This window comes from Cercospora kikuchii (genome assembly GCF_019650295.1).
Source record: "Cercospora kikuchii DNA, contig_00002, whole genome shotgun sequence".
In the NCBI taxonomy this organism is placed as follows: domain Eukaryota; kingdom Fungi; phylum Ascomycota; class Dothideomycetes; order Mycosphaerellales; family Mycosphaerellaceae; genus Cercospora; species Cercospora kikuchii.
The window spans coordinates 947,814-966,881 of NW_025408583.1; the positions used below are offsets into that span (position 1 = coordinate 947,814).

At 54.3% G+C, this 19,068-nt stretch overlaps 6 protein-coding genes across 6 annotated transcripts; 3 read left to right on the forward strand and 3 right to left on the reverse strand.

Moving 5' to 3' along the window:
- Window positions 1–578: 578 nt before the first annotated feature.
- Window positions 579–7,253, forward strand: CKM354_000258900 (uncharacterized protein; the record flags this gene model as incomplete). Its single annotated transcript, XM_044797750.1, has 1 exon — window positions 579–7,253. The coding sequence occupies one exon, from the start codon at window positions 579–581 to the stop codon at window positions 7,251–7,253; it is 6,675 nt and encodes a 2,224-aa protein (XP_044653685.1).
- A 312-nt stretch (window positions 7,254–7,565) lies between these two features.
- CKM354_000259000 (uncharacterized protein) lies at window positions 7,566–8,992 on the reverse strand (the record flags this gene model as incomplete). Its single annotated transcript, XM_044797751.1, has 6 exons — window positions 7,566–7,981; window positions 8,033–8,199; window positions 8,254–8,407; window positions 8,527–8,784; window positions 8,856–8,877; window positions 8,939–8,992. The coding sequence occupies 6 exons, from the start codon at window positions 8,990–8,992 to the stop codon at window positions 7,566–7,568; spliced, it is 1,071 nt and encodes a 356-aa protein (XP_044653686.1).
- Window positions 8,993–9,183: 191 nt separating this feature from the next.
- On the forward strand, window positions 9,184–11,622 carry CKM354_000259100 (uncharacterized protein; the record flags this gene model as incomplete). Its single annotated transcript, XM_044797752.1, has 1 exon — window positions 9,184–11,622. One exon carries the CDS (start codon window positions 9,184–9,186, stop codon window positions 11,620–11,622), a length of 2,439 nt encoding a protein of 812 aa, XP_044653687.1.
- A 264-nt stretch (window positions 11,623–11,886) lies between these two features.
- On the reverse strand, window positions 11,887–13,933 carry CKM354_000259200 (lysine--tRNA ligase KRS1; the record flags this gene model as incomplete). Its single annotated transcript, XM_044797753.1, has 3 exons — window positions 11,887–11,918; window positions 11,979–12,054; window positions 12,110–13,933. The coding sequence occupies 3 exons, from the start codon at window positions 13,931–13,933 to the stop codon at window positions 11,887–11,889; spliced, it is 1,932 nt and encodes a 643-aa protein (XP_044653688.1).
- A 384-nt stretch (window positions 13,934–14,317) lies between these two features.
- On the reverse strand, window positions 14,318–17,017 carry CKM354_000259300 (uncharacterized protein; the record flags this gene model as incomplete). Its single annotated transcript, XM_044797754.1, has 2 exons — window positions 14,318–16,869; window positions 16,999–17,017. 2 exons carry the CDS (start codon window positions 17,015–17,017, stop codon window positions 14,318–14,320), a joined length of 2,571 nt encoding a protein of 856 aa, XP_044653689.1.
- A 594-nt stretch (window positions 17,018–17,611) lies between these two features.
- CKM354_000259400 (uncharacterized protein) lies at window positions 17,612–18,343 on the forward strand (the record flags this gene model as incomplete). Its single annotated transcript, XM_044797755.1, has 1 exon — window positions 17,612–18,343. One exon carries the CDS (start codon window positions 17,612–17,614, stop codon window positions 18,341–18,343), a length of 732 nt encoding a protein of 243 aa, XP_044653690.1.
- Window positions 18,344–19,068: the final 725 nt, after the last annotated feature.

The window sequence follows — 19,068 nt, forward strand, 5'->3', positions numbered from 1 at the left end:
GAGACAATCTTGATGATGGTACCAAAATTCCTGAGAATCTTGCCAGTCTACAACACTCCCAGGGAACTGTTGGCTCGATGCCCATACATAGTTTTCTGAATCACTTGATAGACCGTGCAACGATATGAAACGACAACGATCGCCTCAGCCTCAGCCACAACCACGGTTCACAAGGTGGCACTCTGCTCGAGCGGACCCACATCCGCGCGGAGAGGCGCGTGTTTAGCTGCAGGGCCAAACTTAGAATGACCCCCATGGCATCGCGCTGGAGAACGTTGGGAGCGTGCAGCAAGTTGCAACATTTCATCACGCCTTTTACCGCATCGCGCATCGCCTTCACGACTCACGCTGCCAGCACAGTCGAAACTACGTTCCATCAACGCAGCGACAGCGACGCGCCGCCTGCATCGTCGCTCCTCCCGAATCACAGCTCCACTGTCCAGCGAACGATTTGCATGCTTCGTGCTATTGCATACACCGACCATCGCTCTGTTACACCAGCCTCGATCGTACAGCCAGCCCTCATGACGCTCGGGAAGGGCTCATAACAGCGGCGAGGAGGAGGAGCGCAAGCCTCCATGGACGCCGATGATGCGAAGCACCGCAGGAACCAGTCGGCCAGCACTGCCATACCACTGCGAGATCTCGGCCGGGAAGGTGCCCCAACACGTGCAGATGGATTGGCGCGCGAGGAGCCCCATCGCCGCACCCTCAGCGACAGAGGCCGCGATCTGTTCAGGCGTCTAAGCAATGCACCACAATACACGCCAATGCCTCAGCAGTTGCCCCGCGCGCCCTCATCCCCCATTGCCTTCGTTACCACACCTTCGGGCTTGCACCAACGCGTTCCCGATGACGACGACGAGCAACACCCTATATCACCCCTTGCCGACCGAGGTGCATTCCAGTCGGCCATTGGCTTCGCTGGCCTCTCATTCACTCCGCGCTCCGACCACCATCATGAGGGCGATAGTTCCAGCGACTGGGATTCGGATGGCTCAGATGGACCCACGCGCATGCCTCAGCGTGCTTCCCGGGCGACACTAGATACACTACCTCCATTGCGCACACCAGCGAGCAGCAAGAGCAAGAGCAATATAGCATCCGTTGAGCTAGATGATGGGCCGACATTTGTGTCTCCTGGAGGTGCCGATGACAACGACGACACACTGCCATTGACAGATTCGATACGGCTACAGCCATTGTCTGCTGGCAAATTGAGCACGCCTAGTCGTGATGGAAACCGGGGCACATCTGGCGTGAGCGGGCTGAGTGCCCGTTTCTCGCCCAATCGAGGGGACAGTCGATCGAGGAGCGGGTCAAGACTAGGTGACGACCTAGCAAGTGCAGAGCAAGGCTCCAGACTGTCTAGTCGTCATTCCACGTCTTTGAGTCCGAGCGCGGAGTCACCACTTGCACGGACGGGAACCATGCTGCGCAAAATGTCTCAAAGAGTAGTCAACTTGAGCAATGAGGCCGAGCTCCTGGAACGAGATCGTCCTCCACCGAGACGCTCGTTTGTGCAGGAACGGACTATTCCAGAGTCCGAAGAAACGCCCGGGCTCACTCTAGACGGAGCTGCATCGTCCAAGTCGGAGCCCAATGAAAAGTCAAAGGAGCCCACGTCTACTGTCAATGTTGAAATACCAGAACTACCCAGAATTGACCGAAATCCTCTGCGAGGAAAGTCGCTGGGCGCTTTCTCGCCTGAGAGCAGGATACGACGTGGGCTGCTCGAATTTCTGGTGCACCCGTTCGTCGAGCCGTTCATACTATTACTCATCGTCACTCAGACCATCATTCTGGCTGTTGACGCGGCACCTAATGTCTATACAGAACCTCGCCCAACGACATGGGGCAACAACTGGACAGACTGGTTACTCTTTGCCATTTTCGTGGTCTACACATTGGAAATCGTTGTCAAGGTGATCGTTTCTGGATTTATATTCAACCCCGTGGAGTACAGTACCATTGATCGAAGCGTTGGAGTCAGGACAGCACTCAAGAAGAAAGCCGATGCCCTATTTACGCTTCACAGGAGCTCTTCCAAAGCAGGTTCCCGGGAGAACGCGCTGCATGCGTACCGTGCACCTGCTCCCGACTCACTTTTGCGGTCTTTCACCACTCAGAATTTTGACGACATACCAGGGGGCTCAAGACAAGCTCAGAAGAAGCGCTTGGCCCACCGAGCGTTTTTACGCCATTCATTCAATCGCTTAGATTTTGTGGCTGTTGTCTCCTTCTGGATCAGCTTCGTTCTGGGTTCTGCCGGCGCAGAGTACCAGTATCAGGTCTACGTGTTCCGTATGATGAGCTGTTTGCGGATCCTCCGTTTACTAGGTATCACAAGCGGCACATCTGTCATCCTTCGCAGCTTGAAAAGGGCGATGCCCACACTCTTGAACGTTGCCTTCTTGATAGGGTTCTTCTGGTTGCTCTTTTCCATCGTTGGCGTGCAGAGTTTCAAGTCAAGCCTCCGCAGAACATGCGTCTTCGATGGTAGCCTCGCATATCCACCGCTAGAAGGACCGGAAAGCAATAATACTCAAAATCAGCCACCGCCCGCAGGTAACTTTCAATTCTGCGGTGGGTGGCTGGCACAGAACGGTTCCAAGATGCCATGGCTAAAAGAGGATGGCTCTTGGGGCGCTTCGAAGCACAAAGGTTTTCTGTGTCCGATAGGCTCCTTCTGTGTTGAGGGCGACAATCCATACAACGGCACAATTGGGTTTGACAACATCCTCTATTCAGCGGAGCTCGTCTTCGTGATCATGACTTCCAACACCTTCACCGACACAATGTACTACCTCACGGACTCAGATTACTTAGCCGCAGCGCTCTTCTACGCACTTGGAATCATCATCTTGACCTTCTGGCTCATCTCGCTGCTGATTGCAGTCATCACCTCTTCATTCCAGGTCATACGGGAAGAAAGCAAGACCAGCGCATTCATGAACGCGATCGACCCAGCGGAAGCTTTGTCAGAAACGGAACCGGCAGACTCGGACAACCGTAGAGCTGGCGTAAAGCGCGTCACAGGCATCAAGCGGGCCTACGAGAAAACCTACTGGTTTTGGGTCATTGTAATCGCATTCGATCTGGTCGTACAAAGCTTGCGGACAGATACGATGGGCCGTTTCACGAAACACCTCATTAGCAACACTGAGCTTGGTATAACCTTATTGCTCATATTCGAAATCGCGTTTCGTTTCGCTTCTGACTGGAGAGACTTTCGGCACCATCGCCGGAACTGGTTCGATCTGTTTCTGGCAATAATGACCGGCATTATCCAGTTGCCGCCGATCAAGCACTCTGGCGATCCGTACGCGTGGCTTACGGTCTTCCAGATTTTGCGCATATATCGCGTCGTTCTGGCAGTGCAACTCACGAGAGACCTCATTCTGCTGGTGCTGCGACACGTTTCGGGTGTATTGAATCTGATCTTGTTCGTGTTTCTGCTTACGTTTCTGGCGGCGATATTTGCATCTCAGCTGTTCCGCGGTCAGCTCCCCATCCTGGATGGCGAGGGTAACTACATTGAGGTGACCTTCGCCACCATCTTCAATTCATTCCTGGGCATGTATCAAGTACTGTCATCGGAGAATTGGACCGACATCATGTACAATGTGGGCAGGTTTGATGCACAATACGGGACGGCATGGATCGCTTCGATATTCTTCATCATATGGTTCTGTCTCGCGAACTTCGTCGTTCTCAACATGTTTATTGCGGTCATTCAGGAGAACTTCGATGTCTCTGAAGACCAGAAGCGAATGCAGCAAGTTCGAATGTTTTTGCAGCGGAAAGAGCTTGGGAGTGACGGAGGCGGCACCCTCTCACTGGCGACCATTTTCAAGTTCGGTCAAATGAAGCGTCAAGACCCTTTGGATTTTGGCTCAGCCGCAACCGAGATGTTGCTCAAGGATGCAGTAGTCAAGGACTTTTTGGACGAGATCCAGCAAGAAGAGAAAGACTTTCGACGCGCGCCTACTGCCGGTCTGGCCTCAGCGTCGACTCTCAATCTCATTCGACAGCCAGCCGGCTGGGCTTCAAAGTTCGAGGAATGGTTCGACAAGCATGTCTGGAACAGAGAACCCAACCCCTTTTACGCTCGGATCCAATTGACCAGACCGCACGAGGAACTCAACCCACGTCAATTGGCGGAGGAAGTCGTTGCGGCAGCTGAGCGTCGCAAAGTCTCCCAGCGGGAGTATCTTCGACAGCACCCCAACTACAACACTACACTTTACATTTTTACACCAGAGAACCCATTGCGTAAACTGTGCATGCGAATTGTTGGGCCAGGACGGGGCCAGCGTATCCAGGGTGTACAGCCGAATCCCACAGTCTGGTATGCCTTCTCAGCATTCATCTATGCCGCCATTGTCGGTATGGTCTTGCTAGCGTGTGTGACAACTCCACTGTACCAGCTGGAGTATTTCAAAACGCACCCCAACATCAGCGATCGATACAATTGGTTCATCTGGACTGACATTGGCTTTGCTGGGCTCTTCACGGTCGAAGCTATCATCAAGGTTATAGCGGATGGCTTTCTCTTGAGTCCGAATGCGTACTTCCGCAGCTCGTGGGGATTCATCGATGGCATTGTCTTGATCACGCTCTGGATCAATGTGCTCACCTCCCTGTACAGTCCTGGTAGTGGATCGCGCGCTGTGGGGGCATTCAAGGCACTGCGAGCACTCCGACTGCTCAATGTCAGCGACAGTGCACGCGACACATTCCATTCCGTGATCGTCCTTGGCGGCTGGAAAGTGTTGAGCGCAGCATTCGTCTCGTTGAGTTTGCTCATTCCATTCGCCATATACGGTCTCAACCTATTTGCCGGAAAGATGGCCTGGTGCAACGACTGGCAGCAGTATGATGTTCATAACTTGACCGATTGCGTCGGCGAATCAGTCTTCTCGCCAATCGGGTACGACATGATCATGCCCAGAAGAGTTGCAAATGTGAACTTTTCGTACGATTTCGACTCCTTTGGCGACGCACTGTTCATTCTGTTCCAAGTCGTATCGCAAGAGGGCTGGGTGGACTTGATGTGGAGTGCGCAGTCGATCACTGGAGTTTTCACACAGCCTGCTTGGTTCTCACAGCAAGGCAATGCAGTCTACTTTGTCTTGTTCAATTTGCTGGGAGCTGTCTTCGTGTTGACCCTGTTTGTGTCAGTCTTCATGCGTAACTACACGGAACAGACGGGGGTCGCATTCTTGACTGTTGAGCAACGCTCTTGGTTGGAACTTCGAAAATTGCTGCGCCAGGTCGCGCCATCCAAACGTCCTAATCGGCAGAAGCAGCGACAGAGCTGGCAAGAATGGTGCTACCGACAAGCTGTTACTAAGAAGGGCAAATGGCAACGTACCATAACTGGGATACTGATCGCACATCTGGCTCTACTGTGCATGGAATGGTATCCGGAACCTTGGGCGTGGACTGTCGGCCGATTGCTCCTCTTCTTCATCTTCACCCTGTTCTACATTGCAAATATCTTTGTCCGTCTGGTTGGATTGTCGTGGACACGATTCAGGAAAAGTGCCTGGGACGTCTACTCATTAATCGTAGTGAGTGCTACCTTCGCGACGGCGATACTGGTCTTCGGCAACTTGCACAGCAACATCTACTCGCAGACACATAAGCTGTGCCTGGTAGCTGTAGCTCTCATGCTCATCCCTCGCAACAATCAGCTGGACCAACTGTTCAAGACTGCGGCAGCCAGTTTCAGCGCCATTGCGAATTTGCTGGCGACATGGTTTGTGCTTTTCCTGGTCTACGCTATTGCATTCACCCAAACCTTCGGCCTGACCCGCTTCGGAGAGAACGAGACGGGCAACATCAATTTCCGCACAGTGCCAAAAGCTCTCATCCTGCTGTTCAGAATCAGCGTGGGAGAAGGATGGAATCAATTGATGATGGACTTTGCCAACATTCGGCCGCCATACTGCACCTTAGCAGATGACTACTTCAAGACCGACTGCGGCAGCAAGCAGTGGGCCTACGCGCTGTTTGTTTCGTGGAACATCATCAGCATGTACATCTTCGTCAATTTGTTCATTTCGCTGATATATGAGAGCTTCTCATACGTATATCAGCGAAGCAGTGGCCTGTCCATCATCAGCCGAGAGGAAATTCGGCGCTTCAAGCAGGCGTGGGCGGAGTACGATCCGAATGGTTCCGGCTACATCACCAAGGAACAGTTCCCGCGATTTCTGGGAGAGCTATCAGGCATATTCGAGATGCGTATCTACGATGGTGACTTCACGGTCAAGGCATTGATAGACGATTGCAGAGTGGCCTCTCATAGAGCTTCGCAGCTGACCCTCGACGGTGAAGGATCTAATCGTGGTGTCAAGATTGACATTGAGAAACTGAATCGACGGCTAGCCGAACTGCCAGTGCACGAGATCCGCAATCGAAGGAGAAGGATGAACACTTTCTACGAAGAAGTGCTGGTTTCCGCAGACCCTGATCGAGGCATTGCATTCAACGCGCTATTGATGATTTTGGCGCACTACAAAGTGATCAACGACAGCAAAAGTCTCAAGCTGGAAGAGTTCTTGCGCCGACGTGCGCGTTTGCAACGTGTGGAGGAGGCTGTCAACCGCAATATCGTGATGGGCTTCTTTGACACGCTGTATTGGTCCCGCAGATTCAGAAGAAGAATTGATGCGAAGAAGTCTGCACGCATGACGGCAGTACCATCATTCGGCGTACCGGAGATCTTGGTGGAGGATGAAACAGAACACGAAGCGAAACAGAGCAGAAAGGTAGAGATTCCGGCACTCAGCATCACGCCAGTCGATCCCGAACCGGACGATTCCTTGAGATCGTTCGACGCAGAAAGTGGACCGTCTGGCGCAAGAGGGCGTTCCAGCAGTGGTGCGCTGCCACAACTGGATCTGGCGCGGCGCTCGTCAATTCAATTAACGCCGACATCGTCGCCTATACGAGAAGAATTCCATCTGAGTCCAGAGGCACGACCAACTCACCGGCCAACGGCGAGCAGCAGCAGCATTCAGCCCGATTGGCACTTTGCTGCAGCTTTCGAAGGAGGGCGGAACTCCCATTCCCCTCCGGCAAGCCCGGGAGAGCCTCCAGATCCATCGCGAAGTCGGGCCAACAGTGCCGTCAGCGAGAGTTTCTCTGAAAGTGCGTGGGGTCAGAGTATGCGTAGAAGTTACACGCAAAAGGCAAGAGGGAGTGGATCGAAGGACCGTAGCAGTGGCGGGAGAGACGCCTAGTTTGGGCGGATTACGGCTTTGTTATGACAGATGCAAAGTGTCGCAGTCCAGGCACTCTGCTAGCTGGTTAATGATAGATGGAAGGGTGGCCTTTTTGGGGCCTTTTGAGTCGCACCGGGATTCTATGGTCGACTGCATAGCGATGGCGTTAAGCCAGGTGTATAGAGAGATACCAAATGCCATGGTCATGAATTTATTTACTTGTCAACGTACTAAATAACATTGACACTGGGGGGACCTTTATTCGATGTGGAAGAACTGATGATAAGAGCTTCTAGTGACATGATCGCGTTTTTGCAGGATCTGCTCTATCTACGTACGCGCATATTCTTCCGCATCTATCATATCCCCTCTTCGTTGAGCCAGATATATTCTCCCGCTTTCATAGACCCCAAGATATAAACCACTGCCTACCATAGTCCAAACACCACGCAAGGCACCACCTCGAAATAAGCCTTTGACGCCTTCTTGCTGAATGACTTCTCGAGCGATTGCGATACTCGATTTATTTCCCGGTTTCGCTATGCTTTTCACAGCTTCCAATGGGCTTTTCTTGACGGCTTCGACAGTTTTGCCAGTGGCATCTACGAGGGCGTTTTTGGCTTGTTTCACGCTTTCTGTTGGAGTTGGAGCGGACTGTTCCCGAGGATTGTCGATTGCTGAGAGCATGAGTCGCGTTTTGACGACGTCTACTGGGGTTGTGATTACTGCGGCGATGCTTCCGCCCGCTGCGAGGACATTAGTGCCGGCACCAAGACAAAAGTGTAGTCATCACTTACCGCCAGCACTGACAGCAGTAATCATACCACTCTCGAAGAGAGTGTGGGTTCTGATTCCACGCTCATCTCGATAGCGACGAATTTGCTCCTTGATCTTCTCGAACATGGGGAACTGCATCGCAGTGAAGGGCAGGTTGCGTCCGGCCAGCGCAGTGTATCCGCGCCATCTGGAGAGAATATGTCAGTAACAATTCAGGAAATTGAATGAATTATCTACTCACAACGCGAGCGGATTCGATCGGAAGCGTTTAATAGTCTGCAGAGTCGCGTTGACGCGGGGACGATCTGTACGTGAATTGTCGACCATTTGGGCATTTTGCTTGATGACCTCGGCGGGCGTCAGGATGGCGCAAGAGACCAGCTCAGCAGTGCCAGCTGTAAAGTGTTAGCATCTCTCACGGATGATGGTACTCTTGGGTGTCTCCGGGATCATTGCTCACTGCCCTGACATTGGCGAGGTAACTAGTAGGCTTGCTGAGAACTGCTTGACTTACATGCGGCCGCGTGCACGAGAGCAGCAGGGACGTAGGTCCCGGACGTCTCAGAGTTGCCATTGCCTCGTCGGTTGGCGGTCGTCAGGATAGACTTGATGCCCTCGTAGGTGGTGAAGAAGGCTCCGGACGAAGGCAGAGTGGCGATTATGACGCTCCCCACGCCTTGGTAGACGCCTCTGTACAGCTTGCCATTGTTTTGGTACAAGCGGGCGTAGTCGGGACTTTGGAGGCGAGTCTTTATTGTATCGAGCGGGTATACTGGAGCAAGACGCGTGTGTTAGAGGAGAGTCTTGTGGGGGGGTTGCTGTGGATGACTTGTAGATGCATACCGACCAGATCAACACTGAAGGCCTGCAGGAACGAAGAGTCAGCGGGATGACGGGACGATCAAATGGACGTCGACGGAACGAACGGCGAAGGCACCAGCGATCCAGATGTCGGCATTGGTGTTGTTGTTGCTCGACATCCCATCCACCTCGTCGTCTCGCTCCGGCTCTACTTCACGCTGCTCTCAGGCTGGGCGAGTCCAATGCATCATCACATCAGATAATCTGATACGATCCCCGGACTTCACTCCCGAGGTGCGGCGCGGCTTGGCATTGGCGACACTTCCGATGAGCCTCTGCCACGCCCACCGCCTGTCGACTGCCACCATTCATGCGCGTGAGTACTTGTCTCCGGGAAGTGCTGTCCTGCGACGCTCCTGCTGCTGCGAGGGCACGCCTCGGTGGCTGCCTGGCACTTTCCGCTGCTCGTACTCCCGCGAATCGTGCATATCACTCCCCATCGCCGACCTCCTGGAAAACGCTGCAGCTGCAGGGCCATGAGCGCATCGTGGGCAAGGGCCGGAAACGGCAGCGCGTCGAGTCGGCGGAGCTGCAGCGCAAAGCTCTCAACGAGGCTACCAGTGTGATAGTGCTCCGCGATGCTCAAGACGACACCAGCACGCCCGCGCCACGCCCCGGGCACAGCTCACTCAGCGCTCGAGAGGTAGAGGATGCCATCACCGGCCAAGGCCCCGCTCCGGACGAGATCGAGGTAAATGCGTCGATCGACTCGTTGCGGCCGGATTCGTCGATACTGGAAACCGCTCAGTTTGAGAGTCTACGAGAGCGCCTGGCCCATGACTACAAGCTGCCCCAACTTTTGCAATACCTCAGAGCCAACTTCCGCCCGGATGCCCGTCTGGCAGCACATTCTGCTTCAAGGGCACATGGTAGAGGCTTGCAGGCATCGCCGTGGCAACCGGATCGCACACCTCTGCAAGTTCGACGCACGAAGCTTGTCAAACCGAGCGTGGTGAGTAGGAAATTGCGCACTGCCGAGCGAGTCCTTCGCCTTGCCTGGGGAGTGACTGTCTTCTCCGAAGAACAGGAGGTTGGAGAGCTTGAGCTCGCCTTGCAGCCATGGCAGCTGTCAATGCTCTTCGACCTCTCAGGTACAGATGGAAACTCCTATTATAAAAGTTTAATCTCCACTCCCTTTCTTTTGGAGGCCACAAAGATCGAGCAATACCCGCCGGACGGCATTCTGAGGATCACTGGCCGCAGAAGGGACGCGGAGGAGGTCGCCTATCAGCTCGAATTGGCGTTGTCCGCTGTTCGACCGCTGCGTATCAATCTCGCCGGACTTGGTGTGCCTGCTAGCGCATACTGTAACGACGAGGAACTGGCGCTGGTCTCGAGAACTACCAAGTCTGTGATTGTCAGCCAAGGGCGTAACATCATCACCATATACAACGGGACTGACGTGGGCGCGAATCATGCTCGCCGTCTGCTCATTTCAATGTTGAATCTGTCCACATTCTCTGCCGCAACGACCACATCTGCATACATCCCATCACCATTCCCTCGAGGTGACAAGCGCAAGCCTTCCCTGTCACCAGTGGATAGCCGCGTTAACGGACTGCACATACGACAGAGGAGCGAAGATCTCGCTCGTCAAGTACAAGCATATCAGGAGCTTCCTGCAGGTACTGAGATCTCCTCTGCGCAAAGACATCGCATTGCTGCTGAAGTTACAGAGCGACTCCATGAAGGTGCATTAAGTTTCGAAACGGACGCAAATGAGAGCCACCACTCCGGCTACTGGAAGGGAAATGTAGGGTTGTCGAGCAACTGGCGTGCCGAGTTTGTCAAGTTCCTTCAAAAAGATGCACAGCCCAACAACCAGAAAGTGGTCAAGCACAGGATCACGCAGTATCGCCTGCCAGGCATCGAAAGTGCCCTATCAAGTATCGGTACCTATCGAGCACCACATCGCATCCGCTCAGGAGATGCCGTCAAGGAGGCGAGGGCGCCTGTTGACCTTGGAGCACCACAATTGAGGGTTCATCTTGTTCCGAAGCCCACCCAGGAGGACACCTCATATTCTCTGCCACGAGTACAGCTCCTCTTCGGATTCTCAGCGGATGAGCAACGCGAACTCATGTTCGCTGGAATGCGAGCCATCGTACAGACACGATCGTTGCAAGTCCCGCTGCCATTCAATGCCGTGGACCTCTTGTTTACACAAAATCAAACACTATTCGCCGACCTGGACGCTGCTAGGCAAGACCCAGAGATCGCGAATTTTGCGCGGGAGATACAACGGTCGATGCAAGCAAAGGACGAAGTCTTGTCTGCACCGCCAGAATTGAACGTTCTTCTTCCATCATCGCTTGTCAGCGGCCGGACACAAACACGAGGCGCGGATCAACAGATACCTGTCACATATCTCCTGGAGAGGTTCGAGCAGACGCAGAGTCGGACATTCGGTCTTAAGAATGAGTTCCTTGAGTCTCAGCAGCAAGAGCTTCGAGATGCAAAACTCGGTACACCCGATAGTGACTTTCGGCTAGAGTACAAGGACGTGGATGGTGGTACCGTGTTTGGCGCGAGCACTAAGTTGACGTTGAAGGCTGCACGGAAAAAAATTCATCATGATGGCGACAGTGAGGGTGTCGACGCCGACGCCGTGTCATCCACGGCCGGTGGCGATAATGTTGCAGCATCTTCGAGTGGCCCCAAATATTTCCTCGCTTCTACAGCATTGGCTGTTGCGGACTTGCTGACAAAAGCAGCACAAGGTTCTCTCAGCAAAGTATCATCTGTATGAGTAGTAGGACATGGCGACAGTGTAATTCTAGTCTCTTCTCGTCTATGTCGTTTGGCTGAGCGTATGCTCTACTACACTAAGTTGTGGCAATCGTCCGAGCGCCAGCACTTTTCTTTGGGTATCAGTCACACTGCACCTTTCAGCTCATCACAGTCATCAAGCCCCTCCCATACAAGCTATGCGACTCTGACAGTGGCGCTGCAGTCGCTGCATCTATGCCAATGGATGATCCAACACAGCATTGCCACAGGGCGGATGGAAGAGTTATCGAGATTCGATACTTGGCTTCTCGATCACTTGTGAGCTGCGAATAGTTAGCGGCTGCTGAAAAATGTGAGATGTTTCTGGTGACTCACTAATTCCTTCCACTGGCACGGGCTCGACATCGACCACCTCAGCCGCCTTGGGCTTTGAAGCCTGGATTTCATCCTTCTGTAATACGAATTAGTCAATGCAATGAAGAAATTAGGAGCTCACACAACCATACCATGAACGGGAAGGTAAGCACCTCCTTAATGCTGTAGTTGTTCGTCAAGAACATGACCATACGATCAATACCCATTCCCCATCCACCGGTAGGTGGCAAACCGTACTCGAGTGCGTTTAAGAAGCCCTCGTCCAGTGGTTGTGCCTCATCATCTCCTTGAGCCTTCTGGTTGGCCTGCTCTTCGAAACGCAATCGCTGATCGAATGGGTCGTTCAACTCGGTGTACGCATTCACAATTTCCTTCTTGCAGACAAACGCCTCGAAACGTTCGCAAAGTCCGGCGTTCGTGCGATGATACTTGGCCAGCGGACTCATGACTTGTGGATGCCCTGTGATGAAGGTAGGGTTGATGCACTTCTCCTCAATAAATTCGCCCACCATCTTATCGATCATGCGCGCGTTGGTCAATGGCGGTGTGCATTCGAGACCAGTCTTCTTGAGCATGCGTCGCAAGAACTCATTGGTCTCTGCTGTATGCAGTTGATCTCCAGGAGGGAACTTCTCCCCGCATGCCTCCTCCAGTGCGGGAATCATTTCTATCCGCTTCCAAGGCTTGGCCCAGTTGACATCGTACACCTCGCCATCGACTGTGGTGAACTTGGTTTGAAGTCCGCCTGTTACGAACTTGACCATTCCTTCGACCAGCTCCTCGGTGCGTTCCATGACATCGTAAACATCAGCGAAGGCTTCGTAGTACTCACAGGTGGTGAACTCCGGGTTGTGAGTCAAGTCAATGCCCTCGTTCCTGAATTGGCGACCGAGCTCATATACTCTGTGGATACCACCTATCACGAGCTGCTTGAGTGGCAGTTCTGTGGCAATGCGCAAAGCGAGAGTCATGTTCAGATCGTTGTGATGTGTGAAGAAAGGCTTGGCTGTGGCACCACCAGCAGACTTGAGGAGGATGGGTGTTTCAAGCTCATAGAACCCATTGTTGTCAAAGTAATTCCTCACGTATCGCACAATCTTGGATCGTGCGATGAATGTGTCAACCGTGCTCTTGTTCATGATCATGTCAAGGTGGCGGTTGCGGTACCGCGATTCCTGGTCTCTGAAGCCATAGTGCTCAGAAGGAATTTGGTGCAGACACGGTGCCAACAATGTGACCTCTTGAGCGAAGATAGAGAGCTCGCCCGGGTTGTCTTCGCGCTTGGGGCTGGTCCGGCCTGGGTATCCTGTCACGCCAATGATGTCGCCACGACGCAGGATATCGTGCTGCTCAGCGAAGGGTGTGGCACTTGTGCTCTCCAGATTTTGAGCCATGATCTGAATCTCAGCGCCATTGACAGCCACCTCGTAGAAACGCAAGTTCTCTCCAGATGTACGAATATTGTAAATGCGCACGCCCACGCTAATAGTCTTATCCTTGAGCACGTCGCCCTTCTTGAGGTGTCCGAAGTCCTTCTCAAAGTCGCGCAGATCGTAGGTGACGTGGAATTTGTGCGGGTATGGATTGGGGCTGCTCGTCTCCTTCATACGCTTGACAGCGCGGGATCGAATCTCGAAGTACTGGTTTGGGTTGAGCTGTGCCTCGTCGTCCTGTGCACCGCCGGCCTTCTTCTTGCTGCTCGTTGGCGCTTGCTTGGGCGGTGCGGCAGCCTTCTTAGCCTCCTTCTCTCTCGCCTTGATTCGCTTCTTCAACTCCGACTTGGACACCTTCTCGCCAGTGACCTCGTCCAATACCAGGTTCGGTGCGGTCCCTCCGGTGTTAGCATTGTCGGTGCCATTGTCGTTGCTGTCGGCGCCCGTCGTGAGCGACGACACCTTCTCAGTCACGGTGTTGACGGCATCCTTCACCGCGTCTGCTGCTTGCTGGGCTGCCATGTTGTGGTTGTGATGGAGTGGTGCAGACACAGAGTCACTGCTCCCACAATTTCACATGTCTGCCCGCATGGGTGACTCAGCCGACGCAGACCCCACATTTTGCACAGTGGACAACCCCTCTACAACATGCACAGTCATTGAATTAACGTTGCAAGACACAATAGCGATACTTTGGTGCTTGCATTTCGCTACATTGCTACGAGGCCCGAGCCATTCATGCTGTTCTCATTCATGCTTCCTTCGAGGACAATTTTATGTACAATCCATGCCTATCTCATCCTAGCTTCTTCCCTCACATTGCAGCCTCTGATGGCTGCAGGGAACGACAGTGCGACTACTCGACATTGCCAACCTGAGTCATACCATGGGTCATAAGTGCAGAAACTATCTTCCACCAGCGTACAGCCTCCGGGTAAGCGCTTCGAAGTCCGTTCGGGCATTCACATCTTCTTCTAGAATGGCACGCAGGTTTTGCAACTGATCAGTGCTGATATTGGGGGCCGAATTGAAAATGAGCTGCGCTGTCGGCGCGTACTGAAGGTCGCCTAGGATTTGACTGACAAGTGGATTTGCGTGCGGCTGCTGCTGAACGGGCTGCACCGGAGGCGAATGGTGCTGCGCTTGTGGTCCGTACGGATTTGGAGGGAAAGCCGGTGGGCCGCCATACGCAGGTTGTGCTTGAACAGCATTGGATGGCGAGAAGTTTGGGTGCTGTGCATTCAATGGGGATCCTGCCGGTCCACCAATGCTCTGTCGCACGTGTGGTGGGAGATGCCCGTTCGCCGAAACCTGCTGAGGTCCGGCATCTTTGATAGGACTGTCTGGTGCACGCGCAATGATGAGTGTGGCAAGCATGGTGCGCTCCTGGACCGGCTTGCGCAAGGTACAGTGCTCGAGCATCTCAATGTGACCAGGAAGCGCCTCGCCAGCTTCCACGGGTATGATGTATAGGTCTTTGACCATTGCCGGCTTGTCCTTCTCCACGACCGCATAGCGTTGGCGGCTGTGGAAGTAGTCAAAGACGCTGTTGAAGGCTTCGACATTCTCTTCCGGCGTGAGCTGCAACACTGAGACGTCGCTGCTAGAGCTCCATCGCAGCCCGCACAGATACTCTTCGGCTTTCGGTATTTGAAGCCTGCCATCGATAGAGAGCGTCTGAGGGAGTAGATTCTGCCATAGGGTGACCGGCTGCAAATCACGTCCTGCCACGAATCGTGCACTGACAACAGGAGCGCTTTCTTCACTGGTCTGCACTACTTTTCCCCTCCACACGACCGTGCTCCCCTCGCCTTCTGCTTGGGGGTACGTATCGTCGTTATCTTGCAGCATCCGATCGACATCAGGATCATCCTTAGCACCATTTTGTGGTGCTTGTGGCCGATGCACAGAGCTGCGACGGCGTGTCGACGCCTGTGCGGGACGTGCAGGTCCGCCTTGTCCGGTTGGCAGCGTCGGCGAGTTTGCAGTCTTGGCCCAAATGTTGTTCATGTCAAATTGTTGACTGGAAGAACGACGATTGCTTGCTGTTTGTTTGCTAGTATCGACGGCCAAAGGGGCTTTGGCCGGCTGTGGTGGTGATGCGCTTTGCGCAACTGGGTTCGAATCCGCAGCTTGCACAGGCGGAGCAGTCTGACCTTCACCCTCGATGAGATGGTAGCCTTTGTGGTCTTGTGCATATCTTGGTCCTTCGGGTTGATCGACCGTCGCTTGGCGATCAAGCATTTCCTTCATCTCAGCTCGCTCACGCTGAAGGTCCTCACTGGCCATGTCGCTGCTGCTCATCGTTGCTATCTCGTCCGCGGACAGCGAGCCTTTCAGGATACGCTGCACCAAGACATGGTTCTTCTTGAGATTCGCGAACAAAGCTCTACATTGGACACCATATGCTTGCGAGTTGCCCTCATAGTTCATGTGCACGGCATATTCGATACGTGCGCCATGCAAAGCGCCCAGACTCTCCGCGGTTTCACCTTTTGGTATCTTGAAGTCGGATTTGACACGATCTCGCACAGCAGTAGTGATGATATCTGCCAATGCCTTTGCAGGCTTCTGACGATTCGGAGGCAGGTCGTTAATGTTCACCAAAGCGGTATCCGTATCGGCAGATGTGGCAGTGGTTGCTGTGGCAGCTTTGCCTGGCGCAGCGGACGACTTGCGACGTTTCTCCTGTCGGCTGGGGCGTGTCGGAGCGTCGTCTGGAGTTGTTTCGTCGTGCTTTGCCACAGCTCTCTTGCGTTTGTTTCCCACCTCAGGGGAGCTCTCCTTCCCATTACCGTGCTGCGGAGCACTGTCTGCTGTGTCCTCTACAGAAGGCTTGACCTCTTGTGTCTCCTGTGTCTGCTTCGCTTCTTGTGTGTCTTGTACTTCTTTGGCCTCCTTCGTCTCCTTCGTCTCCGGCTCGGCCTCGGGCTCGTGGTCTCCTTCTAGATCAGCTGGCTCTGGCGGTACGTCCTTTTTGAGCCAACCAGGCCTGAAGTCTTCGCCATTCTTGGCCTTGCTCTTGCGGCTCTTGCTCATTTTCTTCTCGTTGTTGAAGATTTTGTTACGAGTTTCCCAAATCTTCTCTCCTCGACGAATGGCCTGCACGGTCTCGAGATGCTCTTGCGGCCGACATTCTTCGCAGAAATAGTGCTCAGGCACATCATCCTCGTCGTCGTGCACACCCATGCAGACGTTGTGCTGCCATACAGTGCATGCATCACACCCGATGAAGGCGCGTTTGTCCTTGGGATTGTCGTTGCCGCAAATACAGCGGATCAACTCCTCCTCCTCTTCGTCGTCCGCTCCCTCGTGATTCTGCTGCGTGGCAGGCTCCCGCTCCGACTTCTTACTGCCCTTGGGCTTGCTTCCCTTGGCCGGCTTGGGATTTGGTGCTGGAGAGGAAGAAGCATTCTTGTGCTGCCCTTTGGTGGCCCGACCGGATCGACGTGGTTCGTCTGCGATAGCGTCAGTAAGTGACCCACTGGACACACAGCGCCATCAAGGCGCCGTCGAAGACTTCGAGGCTGACAGTCGCTTTCGCCGTGCAACAGGCGCCGAACAGCCTTGGGTCGTGTTTTGCTTACCTGACATGTTTCGTGGCATGGAGCGGCGACGCGCGCGCCGTGATGCGAGGTGACGGCAGAGAAATACGCAAGGACTTAGACGCTCTCAAAACTTCACAGGTATCTAGCTACAAGTACAGCAGTCCAGCCGACTGCTGCTGCTCGCCCAAACACGTCCTCTGCCAACAGTGCGCAATGCGCGTCCTCGCTCCAGATGATGCCGGCTGCCCGCCACTCGATTCAGACCAGGCGAGTTTGTGCACTACTCACCTGCGGGATGCGATGCGCCGCTGTTGCGACAGCGGCACGCGACGTTCTGGTGAATGGTATGGAAGTTTGCGCCGTCTGGTGGTCCAGCTCCTTTGCGCCGGCGCCTCGGCGTGCGCGGTAAATACACGGCCAATAGTCCAGAAATGATCGCCAAACCGAGGCGACAGACGGCGCGCAGAGGTGCGCGTCGGGTTCAATGTCGTGTGGGTTGTTCGTTTGGTGTGATGATGCAGAAGCAAGCGAGGGTGATGGCGATGGAGGAGAGTTGCCAAGCTCAACACGGCTAACGGCATTACCCGGGCCGGCATAGTTGCCGACGTTGGCTTGGTTGGCTCGACTGTCTCTGGAAACAACCACGTCCATCATGGCCGACGTACGACTGCTTCTTAAAGAGACAACTGCAGCAAGGAACCAAAAGGCCACTGCTGACAGCAATGGCAAGAAACGCAAAGCGTCTGCGGCGCTAAACAGTCCCGGTGGCAAGAAGCCAAGACCTGCATCACCTGAACTTCAACCTCGAGCACTCGATGCGGAGCAGGAGCCGACCGAATCCCCAAGCAAGGGACCAAGTGCAGACAGCGCGGAGGAAGAAATCAAAGCGGACAGCGAGGAGCATGCTGCCGAATTAGCTGCTTTGGACCGCGAGCTCGCCTTGATGGAAGCAGAAACCATCAATCAAACCGCAGCGACCATCTCAGCTCCACCTATGACGGCCGATGAAATTGCCAAAACTGAGCAAGGTGTGCAACGCTCATCGCGAGATGCTGAACTGGAGGCCGAGCGCGAAGATGCTGCGCAGGCGCTCGAGGAGGAATTCGAGGCCATGGACGGACTCGAAGAGCGAGCGAAGAGACTACGCGCTCGACGAGAAGCGTTGCGCCATGCAGATTCAACAACGTCCCTGCGACAGGCAGATACGTCTCAAAGCATCCCTGCACGGAGGCCACCTGGTAGTGCAATCGACTCATCTACATCCTCGCTGCCCCGTGCTGCAGATGACGTGCCTAGGCAGGAGGGGGAGGATGATGAGGACGATGAGGACGATGATGAGGACGACGACGACCTAGGATGGAATTTTGGGCGTCATTCTCGGTAGGTCGAAATACATGCAAATTACGAGGAAGCTGTGGTCGCAGCGTCCAAATACCACTGTGCAAGCCAGCGGACGTCACTGCGACGATGTATGAGTATGTAGCGATGGACCAAGACCTTTGTGCTTGTAATAACGTGCACGGGTCGCTGTCGTGGACACGCGTGAGCCGTCTTCTCCTGACTCCGTGACAGACGTTCGCGTTCGCGTCTGTGTGGCTTTACTCCGCCACGAGTGGCGCGTGTAGTGACGAATGACGATGAAAAGTGGGCGCGGGATGTTCTTCCCCGGCTGGCTCCTCTCACCTGTCTTTTACCACTGCGACGGCTGACCGCCTCTTCCCCAGGGCGGGTCGTTGGGCGCTCATATCGAGTGGGCACGCTGCCGCGGCCGTCACAATGGCTGGGTTGCCGTGCTGTGGACAAGGTAAGGCGAGCCAAACGAGGGAGAAACAATTGCTTGCTGCCAGCGCATGAGCGTGGGTGCTCTTCTTGCCGCTGCCGCCCAAAGCACTGCAGCGCCGATATAACGAGCGAATCGCAGCCAAACGCCGACGTCGAGCAGGCTGGCTGGCTGGGCTGGGCACAGCGACGGCGCTTTGCTTTGTTGTCGTCCCCAAGCGCCATTTCTGGTCTTTGTCCAGCTCTTATCCAGACGCACTGCGCCGCCGCCCGCCCAGAGCGCCCGCGTGCCTAACCTAGATAGATGCACCTCGCCCGACCTCACTTCAC